This window comes from Ceratosolen solmsi, unplaced genomic scaffold, assembly GCF_000503995.2.
Source record: "Ceratosolen solmsi marchali unplaced genomic scaffold, CerSol_1.0 scaffold6, whole genome shotgun sequence".
NCBI lineage: Eukaryota > Metazoa > Arthropoda > Insecta > Hymenoptera > Agaonidae > Ceratosolen > Ceratosolen solmsi.
Genome location: NW_011948414.1, coordinates 14,750,001 through 14,770,525, shown reverse-complemented (window position 1 = coordinate 14,770,525; position 20,525 = coordinate 14,750,001). Strand labels below are relative to the sequence as shown.

At 34.4% G+C, this 20,525-nt stretch overlaps 1 protein-coding gene across 1 annotated transcript in view; it reads left to right on the top strand.

Annotated features, from left to right (window-relative positions):
- The first annotated feature begins 1,198 nt into the window (after window positions 1-1,198).
- Window positions 1,199-20,525, top strand: part of LOC105368224 (zygotic gap protein knirps) — a 30,380-nt gene continuing 11,053 nt past the window's right edge. Inside the window, exons 1-2 of the mRNA XM_011507198.1 lie at window positions 1,199-1,425; window positions 13,422-13,499. Coding sequence (XP_011505500.1) covers window positions 13,422-13,499 — 78 coding nt within the window. The 5' untranslated portion in view covers window positions 1,199-1,425. The remainder of the gene's footprint in view (window positions 1,426-13,421; window positions 13,500-20,525) is intronic.

Below are 20,525 nucleotides of genomic sequence, written 5' to 3'. Positions count from 1 at the left end.
CCGCGCGGATTAGTGAGAGCACATCGTGGGTAGGCGGAGCTTCGGGGGTCGAGTTTGTTCCCGCCTTACGGCCCCAGCCATTGGCCAACACACGAGGATCGGCACAGAGCCATTGGTCAGCACGTTAGCGGGCAGACCTAAATTGGGCCCACTTCTCTACTGCATCGAGTGGGGAGCGACGGCCGGAAAAATCGGCAGCTCAAGCAAGTTCCTCAGTCGAACAGATTGAGGATCGTTAAGCGCCAGTCCTGTCCCGCCTAGCGACGCGGCTGCATTACTCGCGCAACGTTATACACCAACCGCCACCGTTCAGTTTGCAACCAAACTTGAGCGCCACCTTTTCCTTGACAATCCTCTGCTCTAGTTTCTCTCGCTCCCTCCCTCCCTCCCTCCCCCCCTCCCTCACAAATCTCTCTCTCTCTCTCTCTCTCTCTCTCTCTCTCTATCTGTACCCATCTATCTATCTATATAATTATATCTCTATAATTCTCTTCTTTCTCTCTCTGTCTGTCTGTCTCTCTCTCTCTCTCTCTCTCTGTCTCTCTCTCCCTCTATCTCTTACCCTTCCTCCTCATTATCTCTCAGTGTCAGTCTCTCCCCTCCTTTTTTACTTTTCCTTAGCGCTACACCCACACTACGTGTGTTCCTTCTTTTCACCCGGTTGCGATCAGTTCGTAGCAGAAGATCTGCCGACAGCGCCGCTCGCGACAGGTGCACTATACGAATGACAGGACCAGTGAGGACGAGCTACCGCCGCTGCTGCCGCCGTTATTACCGCGGCCGCCGCTGCTCACGCTGCCGTTGCGATCGGCATGGACAGTCGTGAGGAACAATCACGCGAGTGAGAAGGGGTGAAGGGGAGCACGCATCGTCAACACTGTTCTTATCCCTAGCGTTGTGCGTGCAAGAGACTCGTGCGCAACTGTGATTGCCTGACCGAAGAAAATTGGCTTTATTCTCAAGCATGTGATAACAGAAGTGCTCACTAATTCGAGGATCATTTCGTTTTTTTATTCAGTCGTCCGACCGTTCGAATTTATTTGATTAGCGACGAAGAAAACAAAACAAAATTAAAAAAAAAATATATATATATATACATATATATATATATGTATATATATATATATATATATATATATATATATATATATATATATATATATATATATATATATATATATATATATATATATCGTATCCTTCTGTGGTGATTTATAAGGCCATAATTGTAAACGATCGACGAAAACTGCAAGAAGATCTTCGATTTAAAGGGTGCTTTCTACAGAAATGAAAGAATAGTGCGCGTAAATGCTGTGATTACATAACCCCCTGCCCTCTCCCCCCGAGTAGATAATTTCAGCTCTTATAATTTAGCAAGAGCCACGAGTATCGGGCGTTACGATCATCAAATCAACTAATATAAAGGTGGGTGCTCTATAAATTTACTTATTAATGTTATTGTTTTTTCAGGCCATTTTCTTACTCTTTTATCGCTCATTCGAATAAGTACTTTTTTTACTGCGAAAAATACTATTATTAAAAAAATTGATTAGTCCTAGCGCAGCCTGAAAAAATAATATCAACACTTTTCATTTAAATACGAATAGACTTTTTTTTCATCCGATTAGAACGTAAGAAAGAGTTTTTATGCTTAAAACTATTCGATACGATAAGATTAAAAGTGTCAACTTTTTTTATATTTTGGAAACACGAATGCCGTTCAATGTCAAAACATCAAAATTGTGAGCGCTCTCCGAATTCTCTAACTCGTTCTTTTTTTTCTTCTTTTAATATATTGTCCACGTACAAGAATTAGCATTATAAGTAAAAATAAATCGATTAATAAAAATGAACATTAAAAATATAAGATCAATTGAAATTGATCTGTATTCAAATCACGTGAAGCTCACATAAGCTGCCGATTGTCTTTTAATATATAGTTGTGAATGTATTATATCGCATAGAATATCGTAAAGATCATAAATGATCACCTCCTCCCATAATAGAGAAAACAAGCATGTCAGTACTTTAGAGTGATATTTACTAACGTAAACCAAGCGAGAGCATTGCTATCTCTCGATATCGGCTACAAAGTTATCCATTAAAACACACACCAGAGCAAGGAAGGTGAATTTTTCGCTCTTACAATTTTAATACTATTCCGTCACTGCAAAAAGCCGCTATTTACATTTTAGTTGCATTCCATAAATACAACGTACATTACATATGGCTAGAACAATTTGTCGAGGAGCGGTCACGCGCGTACACATGTGCTGTCGCGCGTTTAAATCTCCGGCACGTCGCGCGGCGCTTCACTCCTCCGCCTCTGTGCGCGTACACGTGCGCGTGCTCGAAGCTGCGGCATCAATTTGGCGCACGCACGTGTCACTCTCGTATGTTACATTGGATGCTGCGAGACTAATCTTAAATAAAAATCAGGTCCTCATCGTTTTTTCCAATTTATTTCATGCCATATCAACTTTCAGTTCATATCACATTTATGTGAACTTGCATGCTTAATTTTGCGTGCATTATTTTTCCGTGATTGGCCTTTCCGCTAACAGGTTTCACCTGTTGCTTTTCAGGAAAGTCACAGAGTCGACTAATCTTGGCAAACGATTACTTAGACATATTAATCGACATAACGAAAATACAAAATGTCCATGGCTGTATGGGACATTATTCATTTACAATGTTACTTTCAAAAAGAAAATTGCATTTGTAAACATCATTTTATTAAAAAAAAAAAAGAGTATTTCATTGTAATCATTTTGGAAAATGTGAATAAATTGATTAATTAAATGACTAACGAATTAGAAGGTGGTAACTATAGTTTCGAATAGTATAGGCTTATTTGGCAAAATTTCATATTAATATTATAGTATTTTGATTCGTTACGCAAAAACGAAAAATTATTTTAAAATACATCAACCTTACATACTTTTATATATTATTAAAATGCGTTAAGTATTAAGCAAAATAAATTAAAACGGCGTGTGAAAGATAATTGTGCAATTACTTTATCATTAAATAATACTTTAATTAAAATTTTCTATTTTGCTTTGCTGAAATTGGTTAATTTACACATTATTCGTCTGATTTGTAAACGCGGTTTATGTCAAAAAAGTAAGAAAGCAAACACGGGTGCGCCAATGAAAACATAAAATTGTCACCCTCCTATGCTAATAAATTTATTTAGTGTCTGTGTATATGCTAATATTGCTTATATCTACTTCTATAAGAACTCGAAAGGCAGGGGGAAAGATACAGGCTGACAGAAAAAGGATTACCGCCGCTCAACTTCCGACAATGGCTCCACTTTGTACATTTGGTTACACATTGTACTTCGAAGCTGAACGTTGAGACTATTCTGCATATATAAGTGAGAATATATATCGTCTTATGGGAATAAAAAAGAGTGAGATGGAAAATGAGAGATCTATACAAGTAACTACGATGCACGGGTTCTCTTGTGTCAAAATATATTTATTGTGCGTTTTGTTTTTCCATCTTTTTTGCTTCTCTTATATTCGTCCGGCTGTGGTATGTCAGAGCTCTATTGTAACCCCTTTATACGATTATTATCCCACTTGTAGCCCAGTTCAACTGCTCTGTTGTCGACGAGGTCAAAATCACGAAGCGCCCTTTTGTATACTTATATATCTAAACGCATATGCATTTGAATATATATATATATATATATATATATACGTACAGGCGCGCGTATGAGCGCCCGCAAGCTTGCATCTGTATTAATATATGAAGTACACCGCTCTTGCTCTCATATAGTCGACAGCGCAAGAGGGAAGAATGACGTATAATAAAACATATAAAAATTTTACTCTATGAATACAAAATACTTAATTTTCGACTTCATGAGAGTATTAAAGTTTAGCCAAGAGAAACTGAATATTTTCTGATAGATACTTACTTTGTATTACTACTCTTTCTTTATTTATTGGTAATAATATTATATTACTATAATATTTAATCAAATAATCAAATAGATCATAACACTTTATTTAAATGAAAACACTTTTGTATAATATTATATATAAGAAATATATCATAAAAATTAAAATAAATCGTACTATTTAATAAACAGAAATTGAGTAATTTAGTTTATGCGATAAACAGGTAAATTCGAAGAATTTTATATAATTAAAGTGAGCGGCACATTGAATTGAGGAGAAGTGGATGGTAGGGGGATGAGAGAGAAAGAGAGTTGATGAAAAAATGGGAAAAGAGAAAAAATAAGCTCATATGCCGCGTCTGGCCAATTTACATATTAACCATTCATGAGCGACGTAACCTTAAGGTCGTGATCTGACTTAACGCCTTTTTGTTCGCCGGCTTTGTCTGGTACACAAGCCACGGTAGGGGAGAATAATGAAAAGGGCAAGAATCGGCGTGCGTATGTATGTACACGTTCAGCAAAAGAGTGAGAAAGAAAAAGAAAACACAGGTTTGTTTGATTATGATATTTGCGAGAGAGTGGTCATTCTCAGACGTCTGAGATGTTGGAAAGCTTATGGCATGCATGTAAGTCAGTTTCTGCTAATCTCAAGTAAATATGAAGTATTTTTATTTTACGAGACGAAAGCTTAAAATTTTTATATTTCTTATTAAAAAAAAAGTGAGTATTAATCGAAATTTATGTCCAAATTTATAATAATGCATAATTGTGTTTAAAACGTTTGGAATTATCATTTGATTAGATGCTAATTAATAAATATTATGCAATATTATTTATGAAATTATTATATAAATTGTAAAATTAAAAAAAAAAATAAAATTATTATATTCATTGAACGTGACATTTGTCAATAATTAATTAAATTTTGTTGCAAAGTGTGAAATATTCGTTAAAGTAAATTTCAATTTAAGATTATTTCTTTTTCTACCCCCACTCACTCCGCATAAATAAGTGTAATGCTAATAAAAATATTTTATTTAGTTAGCTTTTTGAGAATGTAACGACGTGTCTGTCTTTTGATGTAGTCGATATCAATCATCTTTATAATTCAAATAAGAAAAATTAAGCTAAGCATTTTACTGTGCAAAAGAAATGCAAGAAATAATAAATGAGAAGTAAAAACCTTCAACCGCAACGCAATTTATGGGGACGTATGTTCAAGCTTTAAGAAAAAATGAAAAAAATACTGGAGATGAGCGAAGTTGCAAAAAGCAGGAAAAATACGAAGCATGGACAAATTTTTACCTTTCCACCATATTTTTTTTACCATTCCACCATAATGGTACATCAGAACTATTATTTTGCAGAAGCAAAAGCTACTACATTCAATGTGCTATCAATTACTGTTAGTAAATAGCTCCGCCGCTCTCCCCTCTCCATTGTTCTTGCTCTTTCTCTCTTTGGCCCTCTCCTTAACCTCCATTTCTCTCATTGAAGCTTTATGTGTTTCTAAATAATATTTCATATATTACAACGCGTTTGTTATTATCTTGTGCCGAATAAGAAACAAGAAAGTGTACTCAGCAGTTAAATAGCATTCTGCTTCTCCGACTCATCCGCTTTGAATTCATAGTCTCTCGCACTCGGGCAAACACAAGCGAACGAGAGAGCAAGAAAGCGTGAACGTTATTTTTTCAAATGGGGTTGTGCGAGCGCAAGCGCGCTCTTAAGAGTCACGGCTGTTCGACCACCGTTTACGAGATTATAAATCAAGGCCTGACACGTTTAATCACCAAATAAAGAAGGTTTCAAATACTTTGACGCTTGGAGGCCCGCGCTTCAGGTTGCGCTTGTGCAACGCAAAGCGCAGCAGCACACCGCCGCCCACTTGTAACCAAACAGCTAGAAAACGGAGGCCAAATAAATGTTTTCACTCATCATGCAAAAATATTGGCATATCGATTTATATCTAATTAAATGGAAAAATTTATAGTCATGGTTTAATTAGATAAAAAGAGGCACTAATGTCGCCGCGCATCTTTTACATCTTTTACATCTTTTACTTTTAGAGCTTGCATCTGCCTTTACGTATTCGCAATTGATTCTATATTTCCTATATTTTCGTTTAAACAATAACTTGTTAAACATAAGTATCGAAAATATACTTACAACGTACTTGCAAATTTATAAATTTTTATTTGATTTGTTATTTTCACTAAGTTGATATCTGAAGTATTTAAAGTTATGAGACTTGCTACTCACTACAATAAAACTTGCTACACTCAATAAAATAATAAAACATTATTTTATTATATTTTAATAGTTCTGTATTCATTAATTGCATAATAATATTTATATTTCTTGCTGCAAATTTGTCAACAAATAAAAATTCAAAATTTTTTCACCGAACCAATGGCATTTTATAAAATATTTTCTGTTTAATAATGAATCGTTTTATGAATTTATTATTTAATTTTTCCTTCTAATATCGATGGAAATCCTTCAAATTATCATTATACATCTAAATGAACATTTAAAATTAAATTCGAATATTACTAACATGAATCTTATTGAAACAAAAATTAAGCAAAAGTAACACTGTCATAAAAAATTCTTGCCCATACATCATTAAAAAACAAAGTAGGCTAATACCAAGAAATAAAAATTTGCATTTACATTAGCTTACTTTTAGTGTGAAAATAATTAAATGTCTAATGGTCATAAAATGAAAATTATTCACTTAAAAATTAATAACCGGTTCACTTTGAACAAATTAAACGTAAGTATCTACATATGCATATATGCAAATCTTAATGATAAATAGACGCTAAGTGATTTTCTGATTGATTTTGTTGTAAGATGAAATTTAGATAAAAAGCGCATGTAATATGATCGATAATAAAATAATAATGTAATATTATACAGATGAAAATGAAAAAATATTTAACATCAAAAGATTTAAATTGGCTCAAATATAAATCGCGCTACACATATCAGAATCTATGAACATAAAGAAAAAAAAACAAAAGAAAGATGCAATGACTCTAGAAGCCTTCAACCCTCGCGAAGAGATCGGAGGTAAAAAGTCAAATCACCCACGATCTTTCACACGAGAAAGCGGGCAAGAAAAAGAGAGAAAAAGATCGTGCGAGAGAAAGAGCGCACGGTCACAGCTCACACAGGTGAAGCGCTTCCCTGTACGCTTGACTCTCTCATATTGCTTTCGCCGCCGTTGGTTCGCCGACGCGCTCCACTTAAGCGTCAAGTCGTAAACGGCGTCGCGACTCGAGAGAGCCGTCGAAAAAAAGACATTAAACGCTCACTCGCTCGCCTGGCTACCCAAGTGTATGGCTTAGAGGAGAGATCGTACAAAGAGACACACACGCGCGCATGTATCTGCGTGCTCCCGTGGATACACACTCTCACAAACATGAAAAGTCGAGGGAGAGAGAGAGAGAGACGAGAGAGAGAGAGAGAGAGAGAGAGAGAGAGAGAGCATGCAAAGAATAACAGTCCGACAAGCGAAAACGACGACAAGGAATCTCGTCTGCCGCGTCATTCCGTTAAAAATCGGATCGGTCACGGCTCGAGAGCCTCCAGAACAGCGAATAAAATAATCGAACGAGAACGCATCTTCGTATTCTCCTTCCTTTCTCACTCACTTTTTTCACCTCTCGTCTCGTCTCTCTCTCTCTCTCTCTCTCTCTCTCTCTCTCTCTCTCTCTCTATGTCGCCGAGCAGTGGCTCTTTAGGGATTGGTTCTCTCCTCTCGGAGAGACACGCAGGTAAGACACATAAAGATGCGCAACCCTCTGGGTTAAACTGTCGCGATAAATGATCCAGCAAAGATTATTAATTGTTTCTCAGCTCCTGTAGCGTGCATTGTGGTGAGTCTCATAAAAACATTAACTGAGGAAGAGTATAGCCGGGAAAAGAGAGAACGAGAGCAGAGACTGACGCATACAAAAGGTCGGGGCGACGTAAGCCATGCAGTCACGAAAGTTCATTTTTCAAGGCCACCAAACAGAAGTCTCACTCTCTTTCTCTCTATTTTTCTCTTTCACTCACTCACTCACTCACGCACTCACCCATTCACTCACACCACACCACACACACACACACACACACACACACACACGTGCGCGCCCGATATCTCTCTTTCTCTCTCTCTCTCTCTCTCTCTCTCTCATTCTCTATCTATCTATCTATCATTCTATCTCTCACTCTCTTTCATTGCATTGAGGACAACTTATGTAGAGTTGCTGCCAAAGCGCATCGTCATTCATCTTTGTGATCGTTAAAAACGCATCACTGAATTGCACGATATTTACGTAGTCCGACCGCCACCCGCCGGGTGAGCTATAGCGCCCCCAAGTGTTGGATTTTGCTCCACCGAAACGGGAAATTCTCCCGAACGATGACTTTGCTAATGCCATTTTAGTTTGAGCCAGTAATTTTTCAAAGCCATTAGAGGCAATGATTATTCTGCGATTTCTGCATTTCAACTTCATCTTTGAACCATAAGTTTTGCATTTATAATGTTTATATTCTCTTTTTCTTATATATAAATTACATTAAGCCACCTATGTCAATTGATCGAATAGAATGAAAAATAGGAATATACGATTAAAGTCGCATATTTTATTTGTATAAAAATTTGACATTTTTATATGCGTAAAACTTATGTATTTCTAAACACTTAGATAGAAATAATTGTTACTTTAACATTATTTGTTGAGTAAATATTTACTGACTTAAAACGGAAAGAATTAAACCAATATATTTTCAAAGATCAAAAGAAATTTCTTGTTGATTAAATGTTCCAAAGTACCTAGTATTAATTATTAATTAATACTCTTCAAAATGAGTAAAATATATATATATATATATATATATATATATATGTAAAAAACAAAACATTTAAAATAAGAATTCCTCACTTTTTGTCGAATACATAATTCATCTCGCTTTATAGAAGTTTTACTAAATATTTTACTAAATATTTAAATTTAAGAATCTTCTACTTTTTTAATAATTCAAGAAACTTGGGCGATCAAATCTACCTAAGCTCATCATTGCACACTATTTTTCATTTTGCGGCCTGAAATTAAAAACTATATTTTATACGTATACTTACTATTTAACGAATAAATCAGTAAGAAGTGTTACATAATAACATAAGCTTGGTAACGCCATTGCAACGTGAAGCAAACTGTATGATTTTCAACGTATGTGATTGGAAGGGAAATCTCAATGTTTTGAATAAATCGATAAAATCAATGAAAAAATTTAATATGTTAAATCTGTAAACATGTAGCTCTTCGAGACATATAAAATATTCTCTAAATGTCAGAATTAAATAACTTGTTTTTAATTGCACTGTGCATCGTTTGTGTTCTAAACTGTTAGAATATTTAATAACCTCATTATGCGCTTAACGCAATATATTCTTTTGACTCAACGGCTACAATATAGAAAAGACGGCTATCTTCGCGGCGCATATATAAATAAGTTTTTTTGTTGTTTAGACGAGGAAATTATAGAAATACAGTGAAGCATATATGGAGGTCATAATATGTCTCCGATGGCTCAGATTTTTTACTCAATGGTGCAATCGTTTAAAAAGCTCGATCTTGAAATTTCCCGTGCATTCTCGGGCACATACCCGGGTCTCTGCTTTTTCTTTATCACCATTACTTTTTAAGATCCTCGTGTCCTTGGATTGATGGAGAACAGCTTATAACTCCCACAACTATAATGCAGGCGCATTCAGCTTTATAATTTACGCAATACTGCTGCCACTGCGCGAATCTCTCAAGTGCAGCACATGAGTATCCATCTCCTGACACAGGTCGAATATGCATAAACGGAGATCCATTTAATCGTGCAGTTATACTCACTCTCAATCTCTGATTCCCTCCTCTCTTCCGTTCTCGCAAAGCATTCCGCGTGCTTTGTCTTATAAATTCCGTTTCTGTAAAAACTGGAATGCAATTGCTTATATGCAAATGAGGAGATTGTGCCGTCGTGGATGAATATATATCGAGCGTATTCTCTCTCCCCGCTCTCTTGCGTACTCTTTGATACTCCGCTCTGATTTCATCTCGTCCTTGAAATCGAACGGGATGATACTGATTCAGCGTCGACAGAGTACATAAAAAGAGAGACTAACTCGTTTTGCTTGCGAGCGCACGTGCCAACGTCTTAAGTAGCCGACAATAGAGGCCACCTTGACCTGGTATTCCACGAACATTTTCGGTTTTTCGTCACATTTCTGAGCTCATTCACTTTGCTTCTTTCACTCCTTTAATATATATATATATATATATATATATATATATCTTCAGATAATGTCACCAAATGAAAAATCATACGTACCATGAAAAGAGCATATTTTGAAAAAACCTTAAAAACATATATTTCCTCTAAGATCACTTGAAAAAACGATATTTGCGTACATCGATTAAGCTATTACAATTATTTATCTGGATGCATAATTTTTCTTTATATAATTCTTCTTTTACACTTTATAGAAATTTTTTATACTAATAATATAAACTAAAATTACTTTAATTTATTCAAATATGATTATTAAATTTTTAATCATTTTAAGAAATATTATCTAAAAAAAATTAAATAACTGTTGATCTATTTAAAAACTAAATGTAATTATTTGCTCATTATAATAACAAATTGAAATATATTACTTAAATGCTATGAAGCAGTTTTTTTCTCTCAATATTCTGATATATTTCTGAATTAATAGTTATTATTGAAGATATCGTAATACCCAGTGTTATAAATTTTTATGTCATTAATTAAAGCTGGAAATATCTCTCCCGTTTGTCTATGACAAAAAATATATAACTGTTTTGGAATTAAAAAATATTTTTATTTAAACTGAGTTATTTCTTTTTCTTCTTTTTTATATTTTTCTTTTTCTAGTATTCCAATGATCATATCGATGATTTGTATTTAAACGAGTAGATTGTGATTGGTGATTTAGGATTAAATCAAGAAGGAAAGGATAATGGAATATTGAATTTATTTCTTATTCAAATTTCTTGTAATCTTGAAAAAGCACTTTAAGACAAATAAGTTTCTTGTACATATATTTTAATATTCGACGATCGCTATAATTGATTTCTTTAATTGTAATAAGATTTATAATCGTAATGGAAATAAATTGATATGAAATTCGTTCAGTTATTAATAATTTACCGTGTTTAAAAGTTTTTTTTCAATTTTTGTCGTTCAATATATGCAATTTTATATAGATAGATAGAAATAAGGAGTCTTGAAGAATTATGTAGTAAAATAAAATCGTAATGATAATAATCCAATATATACAGTTACGCATATAAAAAATCGTTGAAAAGTGATTCATTTTTTTGATGTTATTAGAGAGAAACTTTTTTCTTTTTTTTTAAATTTTTTTTTAATCTATCCTTATGTACACACACACACATATATATATATATATATACAGGGAAAAAATTTTATTGCAGCAAAAGTAAATTATTTAATATTGAACGAGTAGTATTCTGATTTAATGATAAAGGCAATAAAGGAGAAAAAAGGTGCTACAAGTGAAAAACTATAATAATATTGGTGGATAATATACGGATGCTATTTGGAGTGCAATTAACAGAGGAACTGCATCCCTCTATCCTAGTAACGGAGATTTGAACTCTAAATATCCGTGCGCTAAATTCTCGTTAAAATACCTACACTAGAGTCGACCGATAGAAAAAGCTCGACTAGAGTACGTACAGCATTCTTACTAATGTAAAGCATAAGCATCGATGGCCTTCTTTTTCCATCAAATTCTCTTTATGACCTCTGCTCATCTCGTACAGCCCAGCTTATACAGCTCGACTTTTCTCGATTGACTAGCAGCAAACAGAATGTCCCATCAATTAATAAACCCCTATCGATGTTGTCGAATGAGATGCATATGATAGCAAGAACCACTGCCGGTTCTAAACAAAAACAAGTTTTATAATTCAAATAGGCACCTGCATGGAAGGAAAAGTCAATATAGAAAACAGTGAATGCTGGAGCTCGCATTCATCAAAGCGATTCGATCAGTCACCGACAAGTCGTATTCTTCGCTACAACATCGCGATTTCTAGAAAGACGCAGTAGAAACGCAGCAGAAACGTGGCATCGCGCTCTCGCGCTCTCGGTGAGCGCCTTGAATAATCGAGAACTGTACTTGGCGATTGTTTATCTCATTCTTTCTCTCTCTCTCTCTCTCTCTCTCTCTCTCTCACTACCTCGATTGTCGCTTGTTTGAATGGAGAAAAACGCATCTGCGACGACGGAATGAATGTGTTCTAATTTTCTGGTCAAGATATGTACACGTAACAATTTCCAGAGTCGCGCGCACTTATATATTACATAATATAAGTATTACTACTGCCCTTCGAGGACTCAATAGTTCCTATGCCAATGTATGACTAAAACAGCATTAGACACCTGATTTAATCTCGTATAAAATAGTTTTAATCTACTAATAGACATCGGTCCGATAAGAATGAGTTTTTTTAATGTATCGCATATTGTAATATCGAAGTGTGAAGCAAGACAGCTGCATCGAATTACTTCATGTATGAGAAAGCAGTATAAGGTAGTAGAGAACAGCAGCGAACAAACAACGGGTAGACAAGTGTTCGGAAAGAAAGTGGAAAGAGAAGAAGAGAAGAAGGGAACATTATCGAGGTATCGAATCAAAGATGAACACGAAACATTATTTATTGCGGAAACAAGTTTGTGCGTTTCTTTTCCTACCACTATGAAATTAACTTTCATTCGCATTTTTCTGCTCCTGTTTTCTTTCTATGAAGAAGGAGCAGAACAATGTATCAGACGAAAATAGAAAAACCATTTTCCGAAAATCTTCAAATTCTGATTTTTCTTCTGATCGCCTATAGTGTAAGAAGTTAATTATTTTATAATATATTCGATACGAAAAGTTTTATCGCGCAAGCGCCGAACATCGACCTCGGATTCAAAGTAGCTGCGATTTATCGCTTGTTCACTCATTTAAGAGTTGAATTTTCCACTTGAATAGAGGCGGTGATATGAGGCATCGGTCATGTAAATGAATTGAATTGCTTAATATCGGACGCGACATCGTGGAAATTCTTTTCCAAGCTTTAAACAGTGAAACCTTGCTCTGCCACCGGCAGAATTATTAATATACATTTTTACAATAATTTTCTTTATTTGATATAGGCAGAAGAATTTCATCGGATAATCTGCTTTAATGTATATTTAATACTATTGTTTAAACTACATAACATCTATATAAAGATTCGCGCAATTTTTTACATTTAAGATCTTTCTTTTTTCTTCTATATTCATTTCTTATCACTTGTTTTCTTCACTCCTTTGCCCCTCCCTCCCTCCCCCCTCCTTTTTCTTTCTACCTAAATCTTGTAATTCTTTATAAATATCATTTAAGCGTCATGATTATAATACTTTTTTCTTTTTTGTGTAGATGAATCAACAGTGTAAGGTTTGCGGAGAGCCGGCAGCTGGTTTTCACTTTGGGGCATTTACTTGCGAGGGTTGTAAGGTAATTAAAAAACTGCTTTTATACACTTATATTACTATTTTATAATGGTTTAGAAAAGGCGAGCGACAAGAACGAGCTATCAAATCTTTACAAAAATTAACTCGGCTCCTTTTTCTTATCCATTAATGAAAGAAAATGAAAAAGAAACAAGATGAACGGGTTGCGGATAAGAATAAAGAAGAGACCGGTAAACCACAATGGCAAAGCAATTTCACATAAAAGAAAAATTCACGGAGTAGAAAAAGCACTCGCTTGCTGTGCAATCGGAATTTTTCTCGTGCTCTTACTCCTCCCTTTCTCAATGACGGAAACAGAAGCGTTACTGACGAGCATTATGCTGAGGACACGGTTGTTACCATTGCTTTTATCATTGCGGTAACTTTGACTAACAGAGGTAGAGGCATAGGGAAAAATAGTGCGACCGCATACTTACCGCATCCAACTCATAAAGAATAATAATAAATGGAAGTAGATGCGTCGTTTCCAAACATTTACGGTTACGATTCTAATGTGAATTTTGTGATTTAACGTGTCAAGTATCGCTGACAGAAAAAAAAATCTCCGCATTTTCAATCTATGTATATTTTGTGGCTCCGATCGCTACGCTAATGGCTAATAAGAGCAAATAGTAACTGAAATTAACGGAATTGATTTCAAGAGGAGCTCATTCTCTCTCTCTCTCTCTCTCTTTCTCTCTTTCTCTCTCTCTCTCTCTTCTTAAAATATTTATGAGGGTAATTGAATTTTAAGTGCATATAGTTTGAAGAGTTGTCTACATAATGATACGGATATGCTCTCAATATTCCCACCATATCGCTTGATTACAATATTTCGAACAATGATTCACATAAATAAATGACCTCTCTAATAATGACACTTTTTAATAATAAATCGACTGGATGAGGAAATAAAATTACGATCGAGGCCCGGAACGTTCTAATAAAATCCAGTATATGTTCATAATATCCAAGCAATCAAAATACTCAAGTACATGATCACTAAAGTATTTTAATTGTTGTGTTGATGCAATAGTTAACAGAAATTATCAATTTTACATCAAATTTATGATGTTTTCACACACGTGTGTATACATGCGTGCTAATATTCAGGCGCCAAAGTTGCGTGCACACGTGCTCTCCATAATTTCGCGACCCACACATAGAGTACCGAAGGACAAGAGTCCCGGCAGCATCGTGTGCTCACAGAAAGTCTTGTTAACAGGCAGTCGGATGCAAGGGTGTTGACCCTTGGTCTCGACCGGCTCTTGTGGACGTCAAGGCATCGTCCTCCTCCTTCTCCCCTTCTCTCACTCACTCACTCACTCACTCACTCTCTCTCTCTCTCTCTCTCTCTCTCTTTCTCTCTCTCACTTGCTAACTCACTCACATTCGTTTCTCTTTCACTCTCTAGCTAATGCGGTGAGAGAACGGAGAAAATATCGGTACCGCATACTAAGTGACCCATCCGATTGGATCTCATTAGGCTAACAACGGGCAATAGTTTACCTAGTGCTCTACGGGTCCACGTTTTCTCTGTTTCACATACACGTTCGCGTACGCACGAGCGAATGAACACGCGTGTATAAATCTTCCACGGATAGACGTGCACGATGATCGGACACGCGGAGTAAGAGTCGAGAACCGACCACGAACTTTTATGCACAGAAGACGCTACTGCTCTTTTATTCAAGATCTGTGAAATAATTATTTATAATTGGCAGATTAAATAACTAAAGTAAATGTGATGAGATGTGACCGCAAGGAGAGCATGACCTTTATTAAACGAAAACAACAAGATGCTACCGATCTGATTCTTTATTTGAAATAATGCCACCTGGGCTGCAGCAATAATAAATGCTAATCCAACTAGATAACATTGAGTATGTAAGGCGAATGCCAATGATTCTCACGAGAATGTACGATCATGAGATCATTTAATGGCGTATAAAACTCGCACGATATTCCAGATTGAAAAAGCACGGATAGATTTTTGTGAAAAAATATTTATTCGTCTGTTATTATATCGGTCTCTATCCTATCTCTCCTCTGTAGTTATACGTAATGATTGGATAAGAATCAATAATTCTTCATCTCCCACCTTCCTCAAAAATGTAAATTTTAATTATCAAGAAATTAATAAGGGACAAGCAATTTTATTGCTCTCTTATATCAAATATAAATCCATAATTTTAATTTGTCTGTCATGGTCGAAGATTGTGCGTATTCGTTTTTGCAGATACTCCATTTTTGTTCGTAACATGGATATCATATATATATATATATATATATATATATATATTACATAAATGTATATATTGAAATAAACGCGAGCGATTTTCTTTCTTCGTGAGAACGCTATCGCCATTGATTATCGTGTCGACGCGACGCGACTTCATAAAACTCAGTGAGACTTTTACATCAATTAATACTCACAAGGACCCCCGAACTGAACACACAAACATATTCTATCACTCCATACTGAATATTTCGCATTCGATACACGCCGAACTATTGTCGTCGGCGTTGCGTCACTATAAGCTGTCGCTTCTCGCCTCCACAAATTTCATCGACAGAAGTACGACTCTTTCTTCAGACTGTCCTCTTCCTCATCTTTATTTTATTTGCTTCACGATCTTCCACTTATATTTGTCTCGATTTCTTTGACATAAATACCAATTATTTTTTATTTTCAAAGTAAGTTAAGATAGTCTTCTTATATATTGATTATTCTTCATGATCTTACATCTTTAAGATTACTTAAGTAACGTATTGATTAATTTTCTGTTACATTTTCCTCTCCAAGTCACGTGTTAAATAGTAAATACCTTTGTGCATAATTTCGAACATTGTGAAGCTACTCATATAGTATAATAATAATTATCGAGTTTCATATAAAGGAAAAATAGTTGAAGTAGGAATAAATAATAAACTCATTTATTAAATGGGATTGTTAAGATGACTCATAAGGAAAAAAGTACTACAACTTGTTTCTAAAACTATACGAAAATAAAAGTTAAACATATAAGTTCGAGGTTTGGCAAATGAAAGAGAGACGAAAAACACTAGAGAGTATATCAGAGAAATCGAAATATTCAGAACTTTAAGGAATGAGATCTTGATTAGCATACTAATAACCGTCGTGGATTCCACGCACGACACTTGAGTGAGAAATACCAAACTTCTGCCCCCTTCCCTTTTTATATATATATATATATATATACGTAAGTTTAGATTTTCTGTTTCGTTTCTTCGTTTGTCTTCTACTATTTTTATTTTGTATCCGGCTCTCTCTCTCTCTCTCTCTCTCTCTAACTCTCTCACTCTCTTATGGTTAGCCTCGGCCTTTTCCCTACCTCTACGTTTTGCCTCTATCTCGACCGAAAACTTTAAGAAAACGAATACGAACTATTTTGCTATATAACAATTTATTTAAAATAGTGTAAAATTCACATAAATAATAGTTTGTTTTCCAATAATTTTATTGTGTGCGCGCGTGTGTACATCCTTCATTTTTTTATGTTTCTGGTCTCCTTTCAACTGTACAATACCACTACTAACTTTAAAAGCAGAATATACTTTTCACATTATTTTTCTCTTATTGTTTTATTTTCTATAATATTATCGTGTAGATGAACAAAGGTCTTAAAAAATCTTATTTTAAAATAAAGCCTGATATTTTTCTCGAAAACAATTTAATTTCATATGGACGTGCAGAAGCAACAGAAGCAGAATAAAAAGGAGGCATGATAAGAAACTGTGGACTGCAACTCTCAGTTTTCGATAAGCTTATTCTGAAGAAATACGTGTAGTCGTCTGTTTACGATGCACCCCCTCTTATTTCTCTCTCTCTCTCTCGCTCTCTTTCTCTCTCTCTCTCTCTCTCTCACTCTCTTTCTCTTTTCTCTCTCACTCGTTTGAGTTGGTGAAGGATTTTTTAATGCGCGAGCTCCAAGACCTTGGCTTTCATAAAGTTTGGACGCGAACGGCCACACAGAAACGCATAGATATAAGCTCTTACACACGCTCTCACAGGTGATCGATACACGGCTAGTACACGAGAAACGTGAAGGCGATCCTTATATGATGCAAATTTACCGCTCTCGGTATTGTTTTCGTGACTCAATGCGCGCTGTCGTCGCCGTCGTCGTTGACAGCGATTCTTTTGCCCGCTCTCAACGGACGCATTATGCAAGCTTCGGTAAGGAGAGGAAGGAAGAAGAGGTGGGGCAAATTTATGTATCATCACGATTCAATTTTCTTCCGTGGGTAGCGATGGAGGCACTGAAGTAGTTGAGCGTTCGCTCGCGCATCAGCGTGATTCATAAGTGCCGGCCTCATTCACCCAAAATATATATAGACGGGACAATGGCCGAGTGAAAGAACGGCGACGAGGCTTATTTCTGATCAAGGATCTGTACCGCAGAATGCGAACAAAATTTATTTGCGCACATGAATGTATGGAATGCAAGAAAACACGCTTCTGCACTTGATGACGGAACTGCAATCGAGACAATTGATGGTTCGGCCCTCATTCCTTTGACAATTTTATCGAGCTCAGAGTTCGTCTTTGAAACTAACTCAGGAAAACTGTCCTTGTCTTTTACCTCCAGTAGTTTTTCCTCGAGTTTCCACCTTTATTTCATGAATAGTGTTATATACATCGCCTACAACGTTTCCTTCGTTGACCTGGTTTTCATTCATGACAATGCTTTTCGATGCAAATCCCGATTTACTTTACATGCCGAATATTTCACGACGACTAATTGTTATTCATATTATATTATAAAGTAACTTCCTTTACTGCTAATTCATGTTGAATTTACAAAGTTTCAAGGATATTTAAAATCGTCTTATTATGCGAATTGTGATTTTATTAATAAAAGCAAAATTAATCGAATTTTATTTAAAAACAAAACTTTTCTGTCCCAAGATACTGTCTTATTCTTCTTATTGATGTCCATAGCTTATTCTACAATTTTCTACATATTTATCATTATGTCGCCGATAAATTATTGTAATTATTAAAAATAACTGTATCAGAATGGCCAAAGGCAGAATCTTCAAAAACGGAAATTAAAAAACAAAATTTTAATTCCTCGAACGATCTTGTGGTTTGCGTAACATACAAGCGATAGTTGTAGAGCTCAAAAGAGTTACGATTTTGCGAGATTCGATTTTGGTGTCGTTGATTAGCTTGCGAGATTCAGCACCAGAATATTAACGATCTTAAATAAGATTTTTTCGATTCAACGAAAAAAATGACCGCCAAATAAAATGGCGAGACTCGCTTTTAGAAAATATTTCACGGAATATAAAGATCGGACGCAACATTCAAGTATATAAAATTCTCGTCTTATTATCGTAATCTCCCGATATACATGCAAAATTTGATGCTCTGTTCTGATATTATAAAATGTGATTTAAAGAAAGAAATTACTTTGCTTATATATACATACTTTTAAAGCAATGTATAATGTGAGATCTAGATATTGATAACGAAGAATTGTTGTACATTTCTTTTACTGCTATATATGGTATACATGGAAAAAATAGAAAGAAATTCGTCAGAATAAATAAAATTTAAAAAATAGAATGATGGGTGGTCCGTACAACATAAATATTCATATTCCGGTAACCAGAAGTTTGTAAAAAGAAAGTCCCATCTTACTTCCAAAATTATCTAAAAAAAAACTGCTAAATCGTCGTAAACGATGGATAATTCTTTAATGTAAGATTCTCAATTCTTATCCCAATTTATTTTCTTATAAATGTCTCCTTTTTTTTCTTCATTTATATGATAAGAATCGAATTCGTGCTTGCATCCATCTAATTCCACTTAAGTTAAAAAGTAATTTTATAATTCTGAATTATTTATTTCGATAAGTTTTACAAAATTATATTAATTAAAAATTTAGTTAAATATGAATAAAAGAGTCGTTTCACTATATTTATGTTTATATTCTACATTTTTATATTCATTATAATATTATATTTATTATCGGATAATAAACTATATATTTATCCATAAATTTTTAAAATATTTTACACATAATTTTTTAATAAAATCATGTAACGTCTCCAACAATATTGCTTATCTTATTAAATTAATAGAAAATAAAGAATATGAATATTACGAAGACGCATAATAATTTCATTTGTTAAAATATTTTCAAATAAATAATTCAAGTTATAAATTAAAAAGAGGAAAACAAAAAATGCAAAAGAAATGTGAAATTTAATCAAATCTTCCTCGCATGTTAATGCGATCGAATAAATAAGTCAATCCAAGTGTTAAACGAAAACAAATGGATAATAAAGTAACAAGAGCTGGTCAAAAAATCTTCCGAACTCCGGAAATTCCGAAGATGCCACACTATTAAGGTTCTCGAAAACTCGCCCCATATATAGGCGATAAAAAATAGTGTCGATACCGTGTCTCTATAGAACCACTCAGTCTCCAAATCGTATATTACCATGGGAAAACCAGTTTTAAGATCCGATTATTTTTATTGTCAGCTTATGAAAGAAATAAATGTTTCTAATTTTTCAGTATTTTATTGTTTACACGGACGGCAAACTACTTTTATAATTTGTTATAATTTATTTATTACAATATCCACTACCTTATTTATTATTATTATCATTATTATTATTATTATTATTATTATTATTATTATTATTAATACGATAATTTAAAGAAGAAGAAAAAAAATTTCAATTTTAAATATTGTATCAGTGAAGGAATATTAGATTATTATTTTATTGATATAAAATTTTAAATAACATTGCTATATAACGAAATATCTGTCATTCTGAAGTGTATTTATTGTCGTGTCCAAAATAAGAGAAGAAATTCAAGTTTTTCTACATTACATTTAAAAGTTACATCGGTTCACTATTTTGACAAATAACAACGAATGAGTGGAACAAGAAATGTAGATTATTTTTTTTCTCAAACCTGATGTTCAGAAGACAAGAATAAGATAAAACTATTATTGAGCACCAAGAACCCACGTAATGATCATGG